At 47.9% G+C, this 20,185-nt stretch overlaps 1 protein-coding gene across 14 annotated transcripts in view; it reads right to left on the bottom strand.

Moving 5' to 3' along the window:
• Positions 1–18,802, bottom strand: part of FNBP1 (formin binding protein 1) — a 134,600-nt gene extending 115,798 nt beyond the window's left edge. For 13 of the 14 annotated variants that reach the window (XM_066366905.1, XM_066366904.1, XM_066366906.1 and 10 more), the window contains exon 1: positions 18,544–18,716. In XM_066366905.1, coding sequence (XP_066223002.1) covers positions 18,544–18,567 — 24 coding nt within the window. In that variant the 5' untranslated portion in view covers positions 18,568–18,716. Of the gene's footprint in view, positions 1–18,543 lie in introns of all 14 variants that reach the window. The other variant, XM_066366918.1, reaches the window with a different exon arrangement.
• Positions 18,803–20,185: the final 1,383 nt, after the last annotated feature.

Here is a 20,185-nt window from a genome sequence, read left to right as displayed (position 1 = left end):
TCTGTCCCTCTCTCTGACTCTCTCTCTGTCTCTGTAAAAAAAAAAAAAAAATTAATTAAAAAAAAAAAAAAAAAAAGAATCCTTTTCTTATGGGTCAGCAATTTGACAGGGACAACTTATCTTTGCTCCTCCATGGCTGGCGCCCAAACTGGAAAAGCTTGAAGGCTGTGGGGACTCAACTGCTGAGATTGAGACTCATCTGGAAGCCGTTCATTCATATGGCTGGCAGCTGAGTGTGACTGTTAGCTGAGACCTCAACTGGGCAGTCAGCTGGAACCTTTCCAGTTGGCTTCTCCATATGGTCTCCCTATGTGGGCTGGTTGGGCTTCCTGACAATATGGCACTGGGTTCTAAGAGTAAGCATCCCAAAAGAGCACAGCAAAAGTGCATGGCATATTTATGTCCTGCCTCAAAAATCATATGGTGTGACTTTTACCGTATTCTATATTAAGGCAGTACATAGAACCGCCAAGGTTCAAGGGGGATGGACATGAGTCCTCTTCCATCCCTCAGCAAAAGGAGAGTCAGGTCATGGAGAAAGAGCCTGTGGACTGAGAAAAACTGTGAGGTCATTTTTGCAAAATAGAATCTGTCACACACATGAAGTGGGTTTCCTCTCTAATCTGATTTCTTTGGTGATCTAGTATTACCAGTGTTAAGCTGTCTACGAGAAATATAAAGAGAAAAATTAATATCCAATACAATAAAGATCTCAATCCAGGCTTGACCTGTGGTGGCGCAGTGGATAAAGCCTCAACCTGGAACGCTGAGGTTGCCGGTTCAAAACCCTGTACTTATCTGGTCTAAGGCACATATGGGAGTTGAAGCTTCCTCCTCCTCCCCCCTTTCTCTCTCCTCTCTAAAATGAATAACAAAAAAGCAAAAAAAAAAAAAAAAAAGATCTCAATCCACAAGGTCTGAACTGAATAATTCTAAATATTTCCTATTTATCCTCAAATGTCAGAATAAGCACACAGGCAGCTTTCAAAGAAGTAGAGTAGAAACTATTAGAGCGCCTGCAAAAACCTATTAAAATAATGCATGTATGACATGAATTTCTGATTACTACCAAAAACCAAATGCCCATCAGTGGCCCATTTATTTTATTTTTTTCCATTTATGAATTACTCCATTAGTTTTACTTCTAAGCATATCAAAGCTTCAAGATCTGTTTATTATGCTCTTAGAACAATTTATAAAATCAATCAATTCTTACTAGTCTACACCCCTCCCAATCTGAAACAAGTTTCACATAATGATTCTCAGTAAGATAAACAGTTCAGCAAACAGAGAGCACAGCCGCTGTCCAAAAGGGCAACGTGCTGTGACCGTTCCACTCCTGAGTGACAGAGTTCTGAAGTTAAAGAAGAGTGCTTGGAGGAATATCGCTATGCCAAGAGCTCAGAATTTTATCATTTTCATTCTTCCTTTTCTGATTACCCAAACTTATATTGGGCAATCAGACCCAAACAAACCCGAACAGCCTGGCCCTGTTCCTGGAGCCCCGGATGCATACGTTAAACTACTAGCTATGAGATAGTTAGGTATCCGTCCAATGGGCACCTTGCAGAATGTCCAGTACAACACCTCTCGCCTTCTCCCCACCAATCCAACCCTCTAGTTCTCAGTCTCTAACACTCTTATTTTTCTCCATAACATTGACCATGATCAGATGTCATACAGAGATCACATAGAAGGGTAATTTTTTAACTGTTTGAGTCAGTGCCACATTCCCTTTGCCTAGAACAATGCCTGGCATAAGGTGAGTGGGTAGTCAATAATATTTGTTGAATGAATTAACGACAACTTATCTGGGTACCTGCATCAACGACAACTAGACAACCATAATGAATAAAAAGTACTTTAGGCCAGTGGTCCCCAACCTTTTTTGGCCTACGGACTGGTTTAATGTCAGAAAATATTTTCACAGACTGGCCTTTAGGGTGGGACGGATAAATGTATCACGTGACCGAGACAAGCGTCATGAGTGAGTCTTAGACGGATATCCATAACAGAGGGAATCTGGTCATTTTTTAAAAATAAAACATCGTTCAGACTTAAATATAAATAAAACGGAAATAATGTAAATTATTTATTCTTTCTCTGCAGACCGGTACCAAATGGCCCACGGACCGATACCGGTCCACAGCCCGGGGGTTAGGGACCACTGCCTTAGGCCCTTGCCGGCTGGCTCAGTGGTAGAGTGTCCGCCCAGCATGTGAAAGTCCCAGGTTCAATTCCCAGCCAGGGCACACAAGAGAAGCGCCCATCTGCTTCTCCACCCTTCTCCCTCTCCTTCCTCTCTGTCTCTCTCTTCCCTTCCCGTAGCCAAGGCTCCATTGGAGCCAAGTTGGCCCAGGCACTGAGGATGGCTCCATGGCCTCTGCCTCAGGCACTAGAATGGCTCTAGTTGCAACAGAACAACGCCCCAGATGGGCAGAGCATCGCCCCCTGGTGGCCATACTGGGTGGATCCAGGTTGGGCACATGCCGGGGTCGATCCAGGTTGGGCACATGCCGGGGTCTGTCTGACTGCCGCCCGGCTTCTCACTTCAGAAAGATACAAAAAAAAAAAAAGAAAGTACCTTAGAATGATGATGATCTTTGTAAGTGGCAGGGTATGAGAACAGGTCCAAAATATTGCTGGATTTTAAATTTGTTAGAAAGAATTAAAATGAGCAAAACCCAGAAGGAACCACAGGGAGAAGGGATCACAGTGTCACAGTGCTAAGTGAACCACATCAGAATGACCTCCGAAAACGACTTTCAACAGTTCGGATTCCCAGACTTGCCAGTTTGGAAAAGGCTGAAAAGTGAGATGATGATGAACACCCAACGTCCAGTTTGCGTACCCAGATATAATCTCAGGGATGCAAGATTGAAGAGAGACAGATTGAAAAGGTCTAAACTTAACTAGTCATCTTGTAGTCTGTCTAAAGAAAGAATACATTGAAAGGAATTACCTACATAGCATCCATAAAATAGACTCTGTTCTATATCCTTCATGTAGATCTATCTCTCTGGAAGAGACAGATGCCTTAGGCTTCCATATCTTGTTGTCGCAAGCCATTAAATTAATCCAAATCCATTTTGATTTTATGTGCTCCAAAAAACTTTGCATAGAATTTCTCTTTCCACATAGATGAGCCTATAGGGAAAAAGTGTGCAGCTCAGAGAATATGAATAGCTAGTCTCTTAATGGATATACCCCTGGCTTGTTCATCAGTGTTGGGAATTTGGTTAGTGTGGGTCACCTCCAGGCATACTGGAGGGGCCACTTGAAGAGAAACAAAGAGAGGGCAAGAAAGAAGTGACTGTAGGTTTTGGTTTCTGCCTGAAGGCTGAAAAAATGGACCCAAAGTTAATATACTATTTAACCCACACGCCCAAACAGTGAATTGGCTTCACCCTCTCAAACCCTGGATCACCACTCAAGATGTACACTGCGAGGCCTTCCACAGGCACCCACGGCTCCCTGACTGTCCGCTTTAACCCAATTCCACCCATACAGAAACGCTGACTCATTCTCGAGCTGTGCCTGCCCTCTGCCGCTCCTGAGCCTTTGCGGGTGACACTTCCTCCCTCTTTCCAGGAGGCTGTTTAGATCACCCCCCAACTTCACCCCCACCCCACCTGTATAACTCGCTACTCCTTCCGGACTCCACACAGGGGCCACTTAGGCCCAACTAAGTACAGGTTTCCATGTAGTGACCCTGCCTTAGTCCTTGTCACACTGCACTGTCATTTCTTGCCCACATTTCTGCACCCCTGCTAGACTATAAGCTCCTTGAAGGCAAGAACCCAGTCTTGGCACTTAGTAGATGCTCCAAAAATAGATACTGTGAACAAAATAGAGAAATCTGATATCATTTTTATAATTTCATCTGGTTTTTCTTTTAGACACAATTACTTGCCACCAACAACACCAATCCTCTTGCCAAAAACAGTAAGAATTAAACCTATGTGAGGATGACAGGGAGACTTTTTATGTACATCTTAGTATCTTTTGAAAATTAAACAATGCAAATAGATGGCCTGTTTTGTTTTTTATTTAACAAGAGCCTTTATTTTATTTTTTTTCCAATTACAGTTGACATTCAATATTATATTAGTTGCAGGTGTATAGAACAGTGCCTAGATATTTACATAACCTTTAAAGTGATCCCCTGATGAATCTAATACACACCTGGCACCATACAGTTATTATAATATTATTGACTCTATCCCTTATGTTCTACTTTGCATCCGCAGATGACTTATTTTTAAAGATAAGTAAAATTTAAATTTAAAAATTCAGTGCCATGCCTGACCAGGCGGTGGAGCAGTGGATAGAGCGTCAGACTGGGATGTGGAAGACCCAGGTTCGAGACCCTGAGGTCGCCAGCTTGAGTGTGGGCTCATGTGGTTTGAGCAAAAACTCACCAGCTTGGACCCAAGGTCGCTGGCTCCAGCAAGGGGTTACTCGGTCTGCTGAAGGCCCGCGGTCAAGGCACATATGAGAAAGCAATCAATGAACAACTAAGGTGTTGCAATGCGCAATGAAAATCTAATGATTGATGCTTCTCATCTCTCCATTCCTGTCTGTCTGTCCCTGTCTATCCCTCACTCTGACTCTCTCTCTGTCTCTGTAAAATAAATAAATAAATAAATAAATAAATAAAAATTCAGTGTCATGGTAAACAATATATCTTGCATTCACATACATACCCATGAAATCTAAATTTTTGTCCAAACATTGCCAAGCATACACATACACATACATGTATGTGTTCTAATGCAAATATTTTTAAACTTCTTAGCTTTCTCTGCTAAGAAGAAATCAATCTCACACTAAGCTAATATGTAGAATAATTCATTAGATGTCTCAAGCAGCAAGTATCCTACTTTGGGGGGGAAGTAATTTGACTTCAATAGAACTTTTTTAAAAAGTAGTAATAACAGACAAAGAGAACTAGTTCTCTCTGAGGGACAACATTAAAATTATATTTTGCCTGACAGATGGTGGTGCAGTGGATAGCGTGCTGACCTGAAACGTTGAGGTCCCAGGTTCAAAACCCCAAGGTCACTGGCTTAAGAATAGGCTCACCAGCCTGACCAGGCGGTGGCGCAGTGGATGGAGCGTCGGACTGGGATGCAGAGGACCCAAGTTCGAGACCCCGAGGTCGCCAGCTTGAGCGTGGGCTCATCTGGTTTGAGCAGAAAGCCCGCCAGCTTGAACCCAAGGTCGCTGGCTTCAGCAAGGGGTTACTCGGTCTGCTGAAGGCCCACGGTCAAGGCACATGTGAGAAAGCAATCAATGAACAACTAAGGTGTTGCAATGCGCAATGAAAAACTGATGATTGATGCTTCTCATCTCTCTCCGTTCCTGTCTGTCTGTCCCTGTCTATCCCTCTCTCTGACTCACTCTCTGTAAAAAATAAATTAATAAAAAAAAAAAAAAAAAAAAAAAGAACAGGCTCACCAGCTTGAGTGCAAAGTCACCAGCTTGATTCCATAGTCGCTGGCTTAAGCCCAGAGGTCACTGGCTTAAGCCCAACATTGCTGGCTTGAGAATGGGATCATAGACATGACCCCATAGTCGCTGATGTGATCCCAAAGGTCACTGCCTTGAGAAAGGGGTTACTGGCACAGCTGGAGCCCCCAGTCAAGGCATGTGTGAGAAGCAATCAATGAACAACTAAAGTGTCAAAATAACTAGTTAATGCTTCTCATCTCTTTCCCTTCCTCTCTCTATCTGTCTCTCTTGCTAAAAAAGATTATATATATTTTATGTAAATCCAAGTATACTGCTAAAATTAATATAGTTAGTGTTTTGCAGTGCATTATATATATATACGTATACATATAATATTTTAAGATACAAACATGCATGATCTCCTAAAACCCAGAGTTCCTTTCTAAAACAATGATTTCCAGTCATTTTTCTACTATCAGGTTATTTTATCCTATTGTTAACGTGTAATGAGAATTTTAAATCAAAAGACAAAGACTTCACTGTAAAAATGAAGGGCTAGGACAGAGAACAGCTCATTTTTTGTGTGAGCCCTGCCTGAAGCAGGAGAGTTCTACAATTTGTACCCAAGGAACAGGGTTTTTCCCCCTTTAATCCTCCCCATGAGTATACCAATTTGTATACCCATCGCTTCATCCAACAACGGCAAAGCGCTTTTCAAACAAGCATTCATCTTTGTGGCGAAGAGGAAGGCAGACTTCAACACACAGCTTTATAAGTCGGCAGAACGAGGAACAAAGGTGCGAGGACTTGTCACAACACTAATAAATGTTGGCTTAGGCAGCCAGGCGAGCCCTTCCCAGCTGTCTCCCTCATGTGGGAGCACCCACACCTTTTCTCCCAAGAACCTGCTGGGTGTCTGAGTGCATTTCAGAAACCCACTCTCAGGTTTGGTTATGCAAATAGAAGTACAAAGGGAATAGCTTCTTGTAAAGATGCCAGTTTTTCTTTTGCCATAGACAGGAGGGGACACTAAGTTTAGTTCCATGTTTCTCAAGACCCAAAACTAAGATAACCCTGAACATAACAGCTAGAACACCCCCCAAAGTGGTCAATATCTTCTTTGTGCTTTCTCAATTCAATTTAAAAACTTTCACCAAAACATACTTTTGTTAGGCCCTGGGCCGGTTGGCTCAGCGGTGGAGCGTTGGCCTGGCGTGCGGGGGACCCGGGTTCGATTCCCGGCCAGGGCACATAGGAGAAGCGCCCATTTGCTCCCCCCCCCTCCTTCCTCTCTGTCTCTCTCTTCCCCTCCCGCTGCCAAGGCTCCATTGGAGCAAAGATGACCCGGGCGCTGGGGATGGCTCCTTGGCCTCTGCCCCAGGCGCTAGAGTGGCTCTGGTCGCAGCAGAGCGACGCCCCGGAGGGGCAGAGCATCGCCCCCTGGTGGGCAGAGCTTCACCCCTGGTGGGCGTGCCCGGTGGATCCCGGTCGGGCGCATGCGGGAGTCTGTCTGACTGTCTCTCCCCGTTTCCAGCTTCGGAAAAAATACAAAAAAAAACAACAAACGCCGTCTTTGCTCCAATGGAGCCTCGGCTGTGGGAGGGGAAGAGAGAGACAGAGAGGAAGGGGGGGGGGGGGTGGAGAAGCAAATGGGCACTTCTCCTATGTGCCCTGGCCGGGAATCGAACCCGGGTCCCCCGTACGCCAGGCCGACGCTCTACCGCTGAGCCAACCGGCCAGGGCCAAATTGATTTCTTTAAATTAAAAAAAATTGGATTTAAAAGAGCGGGGGCGGGGAGAGGACTCACTAGCCGTGGTGTGAAACACCTGTTAGAACACAGGCTTCACTCCTGATAGTTTCTGTTTCGTCTGCAGCACTCAGCACTGGGAGTCACTGATTCTCAATGCAGCTCAGTGCGAGGAACATCAAATATTTCAGAAAGCAAAACCTACATCAGTGACGGGAAATACAGACAAGGGGTGGGGAGAAAAGGGACTGCTAGCTACTCACACAGAAGACGCCTTTTTTAAACTACTAGTTGTTTAGTGTCAGAAAAGAAAACCACCACCTGTATTTAAATTCTAGCCCTAGCTCCCACTGTTTCGGTGAGTCCAGTTAAAAGTATCTTCACCGCTCTGCGACTCATCTGCAAGGTGGAGATCATGATTAAACTCACAGGGTCCTCGTTAGGTTAGGAAAGGATGCACTTAAATTCCAAAAAAAAGGTGCACCAGACATTTAACAAGTTGGCTCTCTTCTGTTTTCATATTTTAAAAACAAGGGAGAATTCTGGTTCTCCACATGATTCCCCCGGAAAGTGGGATAGCAGAGCAGCATTGTGATGTGAAGCGGAGTGCGGTGGGGTGCTAAGGAGCCGTGTGGGGGCACAGGATGAAACAAGAATGCCAAAATACTGACCATCTGAAAGGCTGGGCCCTGGCCATGTGGCTCGGTTGGCAGAGTGTCGCCCTGATGCACAGGGCTGTGGGTTTGATCCCCACTCAGGGCACATAAAAGAACAGATTCATGTTTCTGTCTCTGTCTCTCTCCCTTCCTCGCTCTCTAAAAATCTATAAATGGAATTTAAAAAAAACAGTAAAAGCTCGGTAATGAGTACATAGGGGCTCAGAATATTATCTTCTGTTAAGTACATAGGGAAATTTTCTATAATAAAAACTTGAAACAGTAATAATTTTTGAAGGTGTTAGCTGGAAAAGGACGAGGAGATGGGCTCGAGAGTCCCAGAGACCCGGGCTTGAATCTCTCCTCTCTGTGAACTTATGCAAGTTATTGCACCGTCTGAGCTTCAATCTACCCTCTTATGACAGGAAATGGCAGGGAGAGTGCAGAAATGTGCCGCTCATACCCTTTCCGGAGAGGGCTCCCTGCTCAGACAGGAGGCCTGTCCGCGTCAGAAGGACTCCTGTAGGGTCTGCCTCATCTTCTGAGCCAAGCTCATGGTCTTCTTGTAGCAACCCCCAACCAATGACTGAGCAAGACAGTAGCCAAGGTGACACTGTCCTTGGCCAATGAAAGCTATCCTAGGGCCTGGCATTTTCTGTGCAAGGTAAGACCCGTCGGACGGGTGATCTTTGCTCTGGAGCTGCTGGCTGGCCGGGCAGAGACGGGGTCAGGCTGCACGATGGTCTAAGGGCTCCCTCGGCCTAATCTCACTTGCTCCCTTTTCGTTTCGCGGGTGCTACCTCACAACAAAACTTACAGTGTCCCTAACTCCATCTGAGGGTCCTCTTCTCTGATGCTGCCACTGAATGGTGCTTACCTCCCTGGATTCCCGTGAAGAATAAATAAAAAAGGCGATGCATGGAAAAACATCGCACAGCACCTGGGACCCAACAAGTTCTCAACAATCAGCAACGTCGATGACAAGTATTCAACAGTGTTTAAGACAAGAGGGCAGAGTGCATATGAAGATACTACAGAAACTACGAGGCTTATGTAATTATAAGCTGCTTCTATTTTTACAGCCCATTAAGAGAGTAGAGAAGTACAAGGTAGAGAGGAAACTGCAGCCGCTAAAATATAGACACTAAAACCACAGATATTAGTGAAAGAACTAATTCTTATTTTTAAAAACCTCGTTGTAATTACTAGAATGGTATGCTCTAAACTTTTAAAAAAAACCACAGTATAGATAATGTAATATTATACAGGTTAAAGGTTAACAGATATTCTATCTTTTGCAACAAGAAATTGGAAAAAAAGAAATGAAGAATTTCATCTTTTTTTTGGTGGTGGTGGTGGTAATAGTGATTTGAATCTCTTTCTAGCATTAAATAATTGGGGCTAGCCTGACCTATGGTGGCGCAGTGGGATAAAGCGTCGACCTGGAAGTGCTGAGGTCGCCGGTTCGAAACCCTGGGCTTGCCTGGTCAAGGCACGTATGGGAGTTGATGCTTCCAGCTCCTACCCCCCTTCTCTCTCTGTCTCTCCCTCTCCTCTCTAAAATGAATAAATAAATAAATAAAATAATAATTGGGGCTATTAAGCTGTACATAGCTTTAACATAGAATTTATAAACCATAAGAGGTTTACAAGCTAAAAATTGGTCCCAATAGGAAGACCATGATTAATCAATAGTAAAAACCTGTATGCTCTCAATTAACTCTCTAATATACATACTTGGCCCTTTATGATTTTTAAATTTTTTAACTAGACAGATCATTACACTCAAGCTAGTATGAGTATACATTACTAAAACAGGAGACAAATATTTCATTACAGACAATTTCAGAAGATTTCACACCCACATTCTAAAACCTAATTAGATTAATTTCCCAGAGCTGTCAAGTATTCTTGGTAGCTTGCAATTTTTAAGTGACAAAATAAAGCCTTATTTTTAAATGTGGGCGGTGTTGATGAAATAAGTATGAGTAATACTTGCAGGAAACACAATATTAGCTTTAGCTAGGGAGTGGGTGACACTTGAATAGTCCTTCAAAGAAGTGCTTTTCATGTCGAACAAATGTAAAGCAAGAGTGATACTGTGGCTACCTGGTGAGCACAGACACTTACAAAACTGCCTCATGGTGCTTGAAATACAGCTTCACCCACCAAAAATGCAATTTAAGTCCATGTTCAGGATTAGATCGAATGTATAAAGGTAACAGGCTGATGTGTAAATATCAACCACAAAATCGCCAGACCTCCCAGGTTATGTTTAGTATTTACTAACTAGAAAAGATTGTAAAGCTTGTTTCAATGGCGTGGAAGGGGTGACAGAATTAAACCTGATTTAATCTATCATCTGAGGGAGTTCCGCTCTATTCACCATAGTTCCAGGAGTAATGTTTCCCTTGTAGGTCTTGCTATGTTGATCCCAAACACATCTCTGAAGGGTTAAAAATAAAGAACAGTAGAGAGCTGTGTACTGCTGTTAGTGCCGCACTCGCACTCGGTTCAGTGTTTATTTTGCAGTAAGAAGAGGTAATAAGGGATAATTCTCCAAAACCGGGAACTATTCATAGTCCATTAATTATGTCAAAGATTGAAAAAGAATCAGTTTAACATTTTAACACATCATAAAGAGTTCTTATACATACACACACACACACACACACACACACACACACACACACACACACAATCAGGCATACAGGAATGAACAACAGAAAAACAATCTTCCAGCCCTACTCCAAAGGTGAGACGGTGCCTAGCTGTGAAGTCGTGGGCAGAGAGTCTGGGAAATCCATGTCCCTTCCACTCAATTTACTGTGAAACTAAAACTACTACATGAGTCAGGCGTTGTTCCCAGGACAGTGGGAGATAAATAACTTCCATTGCTGCCTCTAAAAGGGCACACCACAGTGTCGCCATTGTCAACACATCAGTGGATGCACATTGTATGTCTGGCATCGTCCTAAAAGCACAGGTTAAAAAAAAAAAATTACCTAGTCAACACAGGTGGTTTCTTACTAAGATAACCAACATGTCTCATTCAGGTCTCTCTGTTCACTTTCTTGCTTTTTATAGTTTGGGTTCCTCCATTTCTTACTGGCACCAAAATAAAGAAATAAAAATGGCAAGAGAGGATACGGGGAGACAAAAGGGCAGGGGTCGGGAACCTATGGCTTGCGAGCCAGATGTGGCTCTTTTGATGGCTGCATCTGGCTTGCAGACAAATCTTTAATAAAAGAAATAGTCCTGGCCGGTTGGCTCAGTGGTAGAGCGTCGGCCTGGCGTGCAGAAGTCCCGGGTTCGATTCCCAGCCAGGGCACACAGGGGAAGCGCCCATCTGCTTCTCCGCCCCTCCCCCTCTCCTTCCTCTCTCTCTCTCTCTCTCTCTTCCCCTCCCGCAGCAAGGCTCCATTGGAGCAAAGATGGCTCGGGCGCTGGGGATGGCTCCTTGGCCTCTGCCCCAGGCGCTAGAGTGGCTCTGGTCGCAACAGAGCTACGCCCAGGAGGAGCAGAGCATCACCCCCTGGAGGGCGTGCCGGGTGGATCCGGTCGGGCACATGTGGGAGTCTGTCTGACTCTGTCTCTCCCTGTTTCCAGCTTCAGAAAAATACAAAAAAATATATATATATACAAAATAAAATAAAATAAAAGAAATAGTAACGTTAAAAATATAAAATAGTCTCATATATTACAATCCATTCATTTCCTACCACTCATGTTCATGGTTGTGGGTGGCTGGAGCCAATCACAGCTGTCCTCCGGGACAACACCAAATTTTTATTGGATAATGCTTAACATACATGGGTCATTCGTTGTATGGCTCTCACTCCTGTGCAAAAGGGGCTTGTCACCAAGTAATTTGCTAGCTGCAAAGAGTAGAATAATTATGAGGAAAGCTAAAACTTCTAATGGATTTAGTCACCCTTCACATGAACGATCCAGCTAATAAAAAGCTGAACTGACACTTCCCTAATTTGTCACTTCTTTCTCATAAGTAGGTAAAAAAAAAAAAAAAATCCCATTCAAATGCAAGAAACTCTTGCTTTGCCATTTCTCCAAAGATCAGTCACAGCTTCAACAAGTCATTTTTGGTTCTTCTTACAAACAAATCTAAATCTCTCTTTTGACTCTGATATTATAGACCAGCGGTTCTCAACCTGTGGGTCGTGACCCCGGTGGGGGTCGAATGACCAAAACACAGGGGTCGCACGACCAAAACACAGGGGTCGCACGACCAAAACACAGGGGTCGCCTAAAGCCATCGGAAATACCCACAGGTTGAGAACCGCTGTTATAGACTATGTTTTCACTGAAATAAGTGGATATCCTTCAATGTATAATATTGATATATATGTGACTTAGATTCAGGTAGGTGTCCTGCACATAATAGCTGTTCAATAAAATTTTTTAAATTTTGTTCAAAGGGCAGGTTATGAAGAGTTTTACAGAAACAATTTTATTGTAACGAATCCCTTTAAAACATCCATTTACAGGCATGCTCTCCCTCCCTGGGGCATGCTGCGCCTCTCCCTTCCCTCTCTTCTTCCCCACAGGCATGCACCTCCTGTATTCGAAGGCAGTGTTTTCCAATCTCCAGTCCACCAGAAATTTTGTACCAATCTGCAAAGGAGTTAACTGCCCGGATATTGTATGGAGATTACAGATGCAACGATCTTAGTCCGATACGCTTATGCTCAGGGTGGTTCCTGCCTGAGTGGTCTCTGAAATAATTCTATTTTCTGCGGTCCCCGGTGTTGGTTTCTGCCTGAGTGGTCTCTGAAAGAACTCTCCTATTTTCCGCGGTCCCCAGTGTAAAAAGGTTGAAAACCACTGCTGGAAGAGACTCCCCAAGATTTGTAACCAAGGGAGCAGTGGGCAGCGGCAGCTCTCCCCGGCTAAACCCTGAACCTGTCTCCAAGGCCCCTTCTCTCTGACTTCCCAGTGACCCAGAGCAGCCCTGCTGGGGCTCTGCTGTTGCTTCTTCTATCCTAGGCCCTTCCTGTTTCACCGTCTCCAGCTTTCATATACTCAAAAAAAAAAAAAAATTAACCCCCCCCAAATACAGCCATTTACACTTTGATCTGATACAAAATAGAAAGCCCCAATTTAAATACGAACTAAGCCAATAAGGTTATTACAAATTATGGGGTTTGAGTCCATTTTAATAGTTGTATGATAACTTCCTGACATGTCATGATTTCTAAAAATTTCTTTTTTTTTTTTGTATTTTTCTGAAGCTGGAAACGGGGAGAGAAAGTCAGACAGACTCCCGCATGCGCCCGACCGGGATCCACCCGGCACGCCCACCAGGGGGCGACGCTCTGCCCACCAGGGTGTCGCTCTGTAGCGACCAGAGCCACTCTAGCGCCTGGGGCAGCGGCCAAGGAGCCATCCCCAGCGCCCGGGCCATCTTTGCTCCAATGGAGCCTTGGTTGCGGGAGGGGAAGAGAGAGACAGAGAGGAAGGAGGGGGGGGTGGAGAAGCAGATGGGCGCTTCTCCTGTGTGCCCTGGCCGGGAATCGAACCCGGGTCCCCCGCACGCCAGGCCGACGCTCTACCGCTGAGCCAACCGGCCAGGGCCTCTAAAAATTTCTTAAGAGTCCTGGCCAGGTAGCTCAGTTGGTTAGAACATTGTCCTGATAAGCCAAGGTTGCAGGTTTGATCCCTGGTCAGGGCACATACAAGAATCAACCAATGAATGCATAAATAAGTAGAACAACAAATCAAGGTTTCTCTATCTCTCCTCCCCTTCCTTACTCTGTCTCTAAAAATCAACCAATAAACAAAAATTTTTTAAAAATAAAAATTTCCGGCCCTGGCTGGTTGGCTGAGTGGTAGAGCGTTGGCCTGGCGTGCGGGGGACCGGGGTTCAATTCCCGGCCAGGGCACACAGGAGAAGTGCCCATTTGCTTCTCCACCCCCCTCTCCTTCCTCTCTGTCTCTCTCTTCCCCTCCCGCAGCCAAGGCTCCATTGGAGCAAAGATGGCCCGGGTGCTGGGGATGGCTCTATGGCCTCTGCCTCAGGCACTGGAATGGCTCTGGTTGCAGCAGAGCGAAGCCCCAGATGGGCAGAGCATCGCCCCCTGGTGGGCATGCCGGGTGGATCCTGGTCGGGCGCATGCAGGCGTCTATCTGACTGCCTCCCTGTTTCCAACTTCAGAAAAATACGAAAAATAAAAATTAAAAAAAACACACAAAAAAACATAAAAAATAAAAATAAAAATTTCCACACTGGCCAGATAGGTCGATTGGTTAGAGCATCATCCCCAAAGTGCAGAGGTTGCTGGTTCAATCCCCAGTCAGGGCACATACAGGAACAGATCGATGTTCCTGTCTCCGTCCCCTGCATCCTCTCTTGCTAAAATCAACAAATAAACAGTTTTTTAAATAAAAAAATAAATAAAAATTTCCTAGAATATGAAAGTTTACTCCTATATAGGTGTTAAAAAAAAAAAAAAGAAGAGAGGAAGGTTTTACTCCCTCTACACAGCAGGATGTGGCTCAAGTGTAAGCCCTTCCTGTAAAGTGCATGTGAGAAACAGGCAATTTTTAAAGGCCTATATGGACTTTGATGAAAGTCCTATAATGTGTGCACGCTTGATGGTATCTGTGAAGGTCTATGAAAGTTGCAAGCACCTGTTACAAACAACTCACAGCCACCCAAACCATAGCTCCATTCTCCCCATCTAGAAGCATAATTCTGCCAAGTTAGGCTCAGGCGCCCCATCATTATCTCATTATGCATGTGCACAATCCCAAAGCCACCATTCAAGGAAAACCCTCAATCACTGCCCTGGGCTGGGCTACCCCACACTGCCCAGCACACCGCATATCACGAAGTCCTTTACCACTGGAGAACAGCAGTTTATTTTTCAGAACCCTTCATTATTCCACTTTAAAAAAACTCAAATACTAATAAAATAAGGCAACTGAGAATAGACATTTATTGCCCTAATACTTCTTGGCATTTCATCTGAAAACTCAAATTTTGCACTTCTCTCTCTCTTTTTAGCAAAAGAGAGACAGAGACAGATAGGGACAGACAGACAGGAAGGGAGAGATGAGAAACATCAATTCTTTGTTGCAGCACCTTAGCTGTTCATTGATTGCTTTCTCATATGTGCCCTGCCTCATATGGGGGGGTACAGCTACAGCAGACCAAGTGACCCCTTGCTTCTTAATCCAGCAACCTTGGACTCAAGCCAGCGACCATAGGGTCATGTCTATGATCCCACACTCAAGCCAGGGCCCCTACACTCAAGCTGGTGAGCCCACTCCCAAGCCGGATGAGCCTGCTCTCAAGCCAGCAACCTCGGAGTTTCAAACCTGGGTCCTCTGAATCCTAGGCTGATGCTCTATCCACTGCGCCACTGCCTGATCAGGCTTGCATTTCTATTATTAGTGCAAATAGATGTGTTCATTCCTTTCCTTCCATTAAACTCTAAGCTACTCCACAGTGAAGACCAGTACTGTAGCAAATACCTTTTCAAAACAAACTCTTCACTGACGTATACTTGCATATATACAACTGCTAACTGACTCATTCTTCCTCATAAACTTATCAAGTTAAATTTTTTTTTCAAGTAGTTTACACACTTTCTCCCTTAGTAATATTTTTGATCATTTTTTTGTTTGTTTTCTGAAGTGAGAAGCAGGGACGCAGAGAGACAGGACTCCCGCATGCGCCCAACCGGGATCCAGCTGACATGCCCACCAGGAGGCAATGCTTTGCCCATCTGGGGCATAGCCTGTTGCAACCAGAGTCATTCTAGTGCCAGAGGCGGAGGCCATGGAGCCGTCCTCAGCACCCAGGCCAACTTTGCTCCAATGGAGCCTTGGCTGCAGGAGGGGAAGAAAGTGATGGAGAGAAAGGAGAGGGGGAAAGGTGGAGAAGCAGATGGGTGCTTCTCCTGTGTGCCCTGGCCGGGAATCGAACCCGGGACTTCACAGGCCAGGCCGATGCTCCACTGCTGAGCCAAACGACCAGGGCCCTTGTTTGTTTTATTGTACAAAAAATTCAAGTACATGCAGTAGAAAGTACTGTATAGCGTCATAAGCCCTCCTGTCCCAGTTTCAACAATGACCCACTCATGAGAGCTTTTCCTACATCATCATGCCCATCCACCACCACCCCAAATTCTTTTGAAGCAAATCCAAGACTTTATAATCATTCATATATATCCCAGTTCCCATTTATTTTCAACAGCTCCTTGGTTTTGCCTTCCCTCCCACCCCTCCACCCCCAAGAAGAAGTGTTCAGAATAATGCAGGCACCAGGACCTCATTTATTATTGTCCTTCTGGTAGCCGCCTCCCTCCTCTGGTGCGCCACCCTTGACAACACTCGCCAACATCTCTGTGGAATGCCCACCAGTATGCTCAGTTCCTTTGACCAGAGCCTATTTCACTTAGAAATATATTGTATTCCCCCCCCCCCCACACACACACACACAATCCTTTTCTCTTGTTTGAACAAGTGTGTGTGGGGGGGAGAATTGTGCCAAAAATTACTATTCTCTTGATAAAAATGACTTCTGATTTATTTCCCCACACCAGATAAGCTGAAAAAAGCCAAAGGAAGTGGAGCAGGAATAGAAAAGGAAAGAAATACAGTTAAAATGGTAGATTTTACCTAATGAAGTGTGTGCAAATATCTTAAGCCATCTGGTATTTTATTTTAAAAATAAATATTTGTAAACAGCCAAAATCTTGGGTTCCTTTAGACAGAGGGATGTTTATAAAATGAATTATCTTAATTTAAGGGGTATATTGCCTTCAGGATTTTAGTTAATAACAGTATTGCTTCAGAGCCAAAGAAATGGTTATGTGAGAACAATTAGAGCCAAAAAAGTAATTAAGGGAGAGGATGCTCTTCCTATAGCTCTCACCTTGTTATACTCTGAGGTGAGATTTCGCGGCCTCGGCTGAGACAGCAACCACCGCCACCCCTCGCTTTCTCCTCCACACCCTTCACAAATGGAATTCCGAAAGGAGGCACTTTCGAGTTCATCATGGGAAATGTCTCATCTTGAGAACACCTCAGTGCAGTAATTGAGATTTCATCCACTTCTCCCTCCGGACACTGTACTGCCCGGCCCTTCCCGGATGATTTCCCCAGGAATCCAGACGCAGGCAGAGGGAAAAGGTCCATTCCGCATCCCACATCCTGTCCTCCCGGGGACGGCCAGTGCACCGCCTAGGCACCCCCTGCTCGCCCTGGTGTGAGGACACAGGGCTTCCAGACACCACGCCATTTCTTGCCTACCGCACCCCGAGGTTAGGTAGCTGGTGGAGCGCCCTCACCGCCACCCTTCCAGATTTACAACTGTTTCCTTTGAGCAGTTGAAGAATTGTTACCCCGTAAATGGCTCTTCCCGAAGGTGATCTCCTCTGACTCCGACTACTCTCCCCTCCAGGCCAAACGCCGCAGTCCCCACATCAAATTCAGGACCTGAGCTTCCCATTAAGAACCACAAGTGTGCCCCACACCGTCACAGGTCAAAAGTCCTCGCCTCTAGATGGAAGTCGCCACTTGTCGCCCCCGCCCCCCCCCCCAAGTCAAGACGCCGGACCCAGCCCCGCCAAAGCCGCCCGCCCCCGGGAGGGGCGCCCGACCGGCCCGCACCTTCCTGCAGAGAGAGCAGCCCTAGGAACTCGGGACTGGCGTCCTAGTAAATAGCGCAGTCCCCAGAACCCGAGGGCTTCCACGCCCCCATCGAAGCCGGTCCGCGGCGCGTCGTTATTCGCCCTGAGGGATTTAGGTTCTTCCCTACAAACCCCGCTGGTCTCCCTGCTCTGGCCGCCGGGGTGGGGAACCCGGACCCGCGCCCCCAGTTCTAGCCGCCGGGGTGGGGGGACCCGGACCCGCGCCCCCTGTTCTGGCCGCCGGGGTGGGGAACCCGGACCCGCGCCCCCAGTTCTAGCCGCCGGGGTGGGGGGACCCGGGCCCGCGCCCCCTGTTCTGGCCGCCGGGGTGGGGAACCCGGACCCGCGCCCCCTGCTCAGGCCGCCGGAGTGGGGGGACCCGGGCCCGCGCCCCCTGTTCTGGCCGCCAGAGTGGGGGGACCCGGACCCGCGCCCCCAGTTCTAGCCGCCGGGGTGGGGGGACCCGGGCCCGCGCCCCCTGTTCTGGCCGCCGGGGTGGGGAACCCGGACCCGCGCCCCCTGCTCAGGCCGCCAGAGCGGGGGGACCCGGACCCGCGCCCCCTGCCCAGGCCGCCAGAGTGGGGGGACCCGGACCCGCGCCCCCTGCTCAGGCCGCCGGAGTGGGGGGACCCGGGCCCGCGCCCCCTGCTCAGGCCGCCGGGGTGGGGGGACCCGGGCCCGCGCCCCCTGCTCAGGCCGCCGGAGTGGGGGGACCCGGGCCCGCGCCCCCTGTTCTGGCCGCCGGGGTGGCAGGACCCGGACTCGCGCCCCCAGTTCTGGCCGCCGGGGTGGGGGACTCAGACCCAGAACCCACAGCAGCTCCACTCGCCTCGGAAGAGCGAATCCGGCTCGCACCTCCTGCTCGGGCCAAAGCCCGTGAGGGGCACCGGATCCGCGCCTCCTTCAGGCCGCGGGGACCCCGACCCAAGCGCCGCCGCCGCCTCCGCCAGAGCCGCCCGGCCCGCGTGCCCTGCCCCGGCTGGCCGGACACCTTCTCCCGCAGCCCCGCGGGCCCAGCCCCTCACTTACCCAGAGCTCGGTTCCCCAGCTCATGGTGCAGGGGGCGGGAAGGGGCGCGCCGCGCGGCGGGCGCGGCTCTCTGGTCCCCCTCCCCGGCGATCCCTTCGCCCCTCGAGGTCCCCGCGATCCAGGAGAGCCCGGGCCGCGCTGCCGCCGCCTCCTTCGGCTCACCGCGCCTCGCTTGGGTCTCCTTGGCGGCTCCTCCTCCCGGTCGCTCCCCAGCAAAATGGCCCGAGGAAGCAGCAGCCCCGGCCGCCGCAGCGCGCGCCCGCCCCACAGCCGGAGTCGAGGGCGGGCGGGGCGGGGCCGCGCGCCGGGGCGGGGCCGGCTGACAGTTCGCGCACGCGCACGCGCCGCGGCCCACCCCGCCCGCAGGTACCCTCAGCCAGGCTCGCTTCGCCTGCGGTCCGGAAGGACGCCGAGGGAGGCCGGCTGGCTCTGTACCCGCACCATTTTTTTTTTTTTTAATCACTTATTAGCGACGGCACTCTCTGCTCTTAGGACAACCGCGCGCCTTTGACACAGAGCCGGCCCCTATTAACATCGGTGCTGTGCGAGGCCCGAGGTGCTCTTCTGCGCCGAGCTCCGCTTTGCATTTAAAGGACAGGACTTGTCCCCGGCAGCCATTCACGCCGATCACAGCTCGCTCCGGATAGGCTTTCCGCACCGCCCGGGAACCGGAGGCCCAGGAGCCCTGCAGCCCCGCGCGGTGGGAGGAGGGCCTGGGACCGTGATGTGTGTGCACTGTACAGCTAGGGACGTCCAGGCCAAGAGCCACCAAGCTGCACCGAGTGGCTAGGGAGGGAATCCAAGGGCGCACAACCAGTGATTTCTAATCTGAAACCAGTGGTTTCCAACTTGTTCAGCCAAGAAGCGCTCAGACGTGAGATCCTGTTGCCGCTTAGTAGGTCAAAACAAAGGCACTGGGGTCCACCGATAAAAGTGTTTGGTTCCAATGCTGCCTCCCGCACGTACTAGCTGGGTGGCCGAGGTCAGACTCGAGAAGCTCAGAGCCCCCGTCTGCCAAATGGAGGTAACGCATCCGTTCCAGCGTGTGCTGGCCAGGATCAAGGAGATGAGCACCTGTAACCTGGCTATGGTTGGTAAACTGAGAGCTAATTTTTAACTGGATTCTGACTCTCTCTCTCTCTCTCTCTCTGTATTCCAAAGGTCTAAACAAATATTCTCGACAAGCTACGGAGAATTTTTTATTTCCAATTCTTACCTCTGAATCACTAGGCCCTTTCTCCTCACTGAATGCTAATGACTTTACTGAGCAGCTGTGGACTCCTAAGTGGCCCCCCACTTTGAACTGTTTCACCGGCATCTCTCAGATACCTACTATGCCCGCCGCCCAGCCTCTACCCGCTTTATAGTTCTCTGCTAGAAAGGGTGGAGCTGAGAACCCTTGCGGACAAACCACCAGGTCTCCGTCCTTTGTTGGACAGGCAGAATAAATGTAACCTGTCAAAACTGTTTTGGTCTGTCTTTTTTCAGTTTCCCCACACTCCTTCGTTTTTACTGTGTGTGTTTAAATGTTTTGCTCTCACAGTTACTAGGTCTGGGAACTCTTTACTCCAGAGACTGCGAGATATATGACAGAGTTGCTAGCCACCTACCTCCCAGGTCAGATTAACAGCCAGGATGCGTT

The sequence above is a fragment of the Saccopteryx leptura genome, chromosome 2 (assembly GCF_036850995.1).
Source record: "Saccopteryx leptura isolate mSacLep1 chromosome 2, mSacLep1_pri_phased_curated, whole genome shotgun sequence".
Lineage (NCBI taxonomy): Eukaryota > Metazoa > Chordata > Mammalia > Chiroptera > Emballonuridae > Saccopteryx > Saccopteryx leptura.
This window is presented reverse-complemented; position numbering and strand designations above follow the sequence as displayed.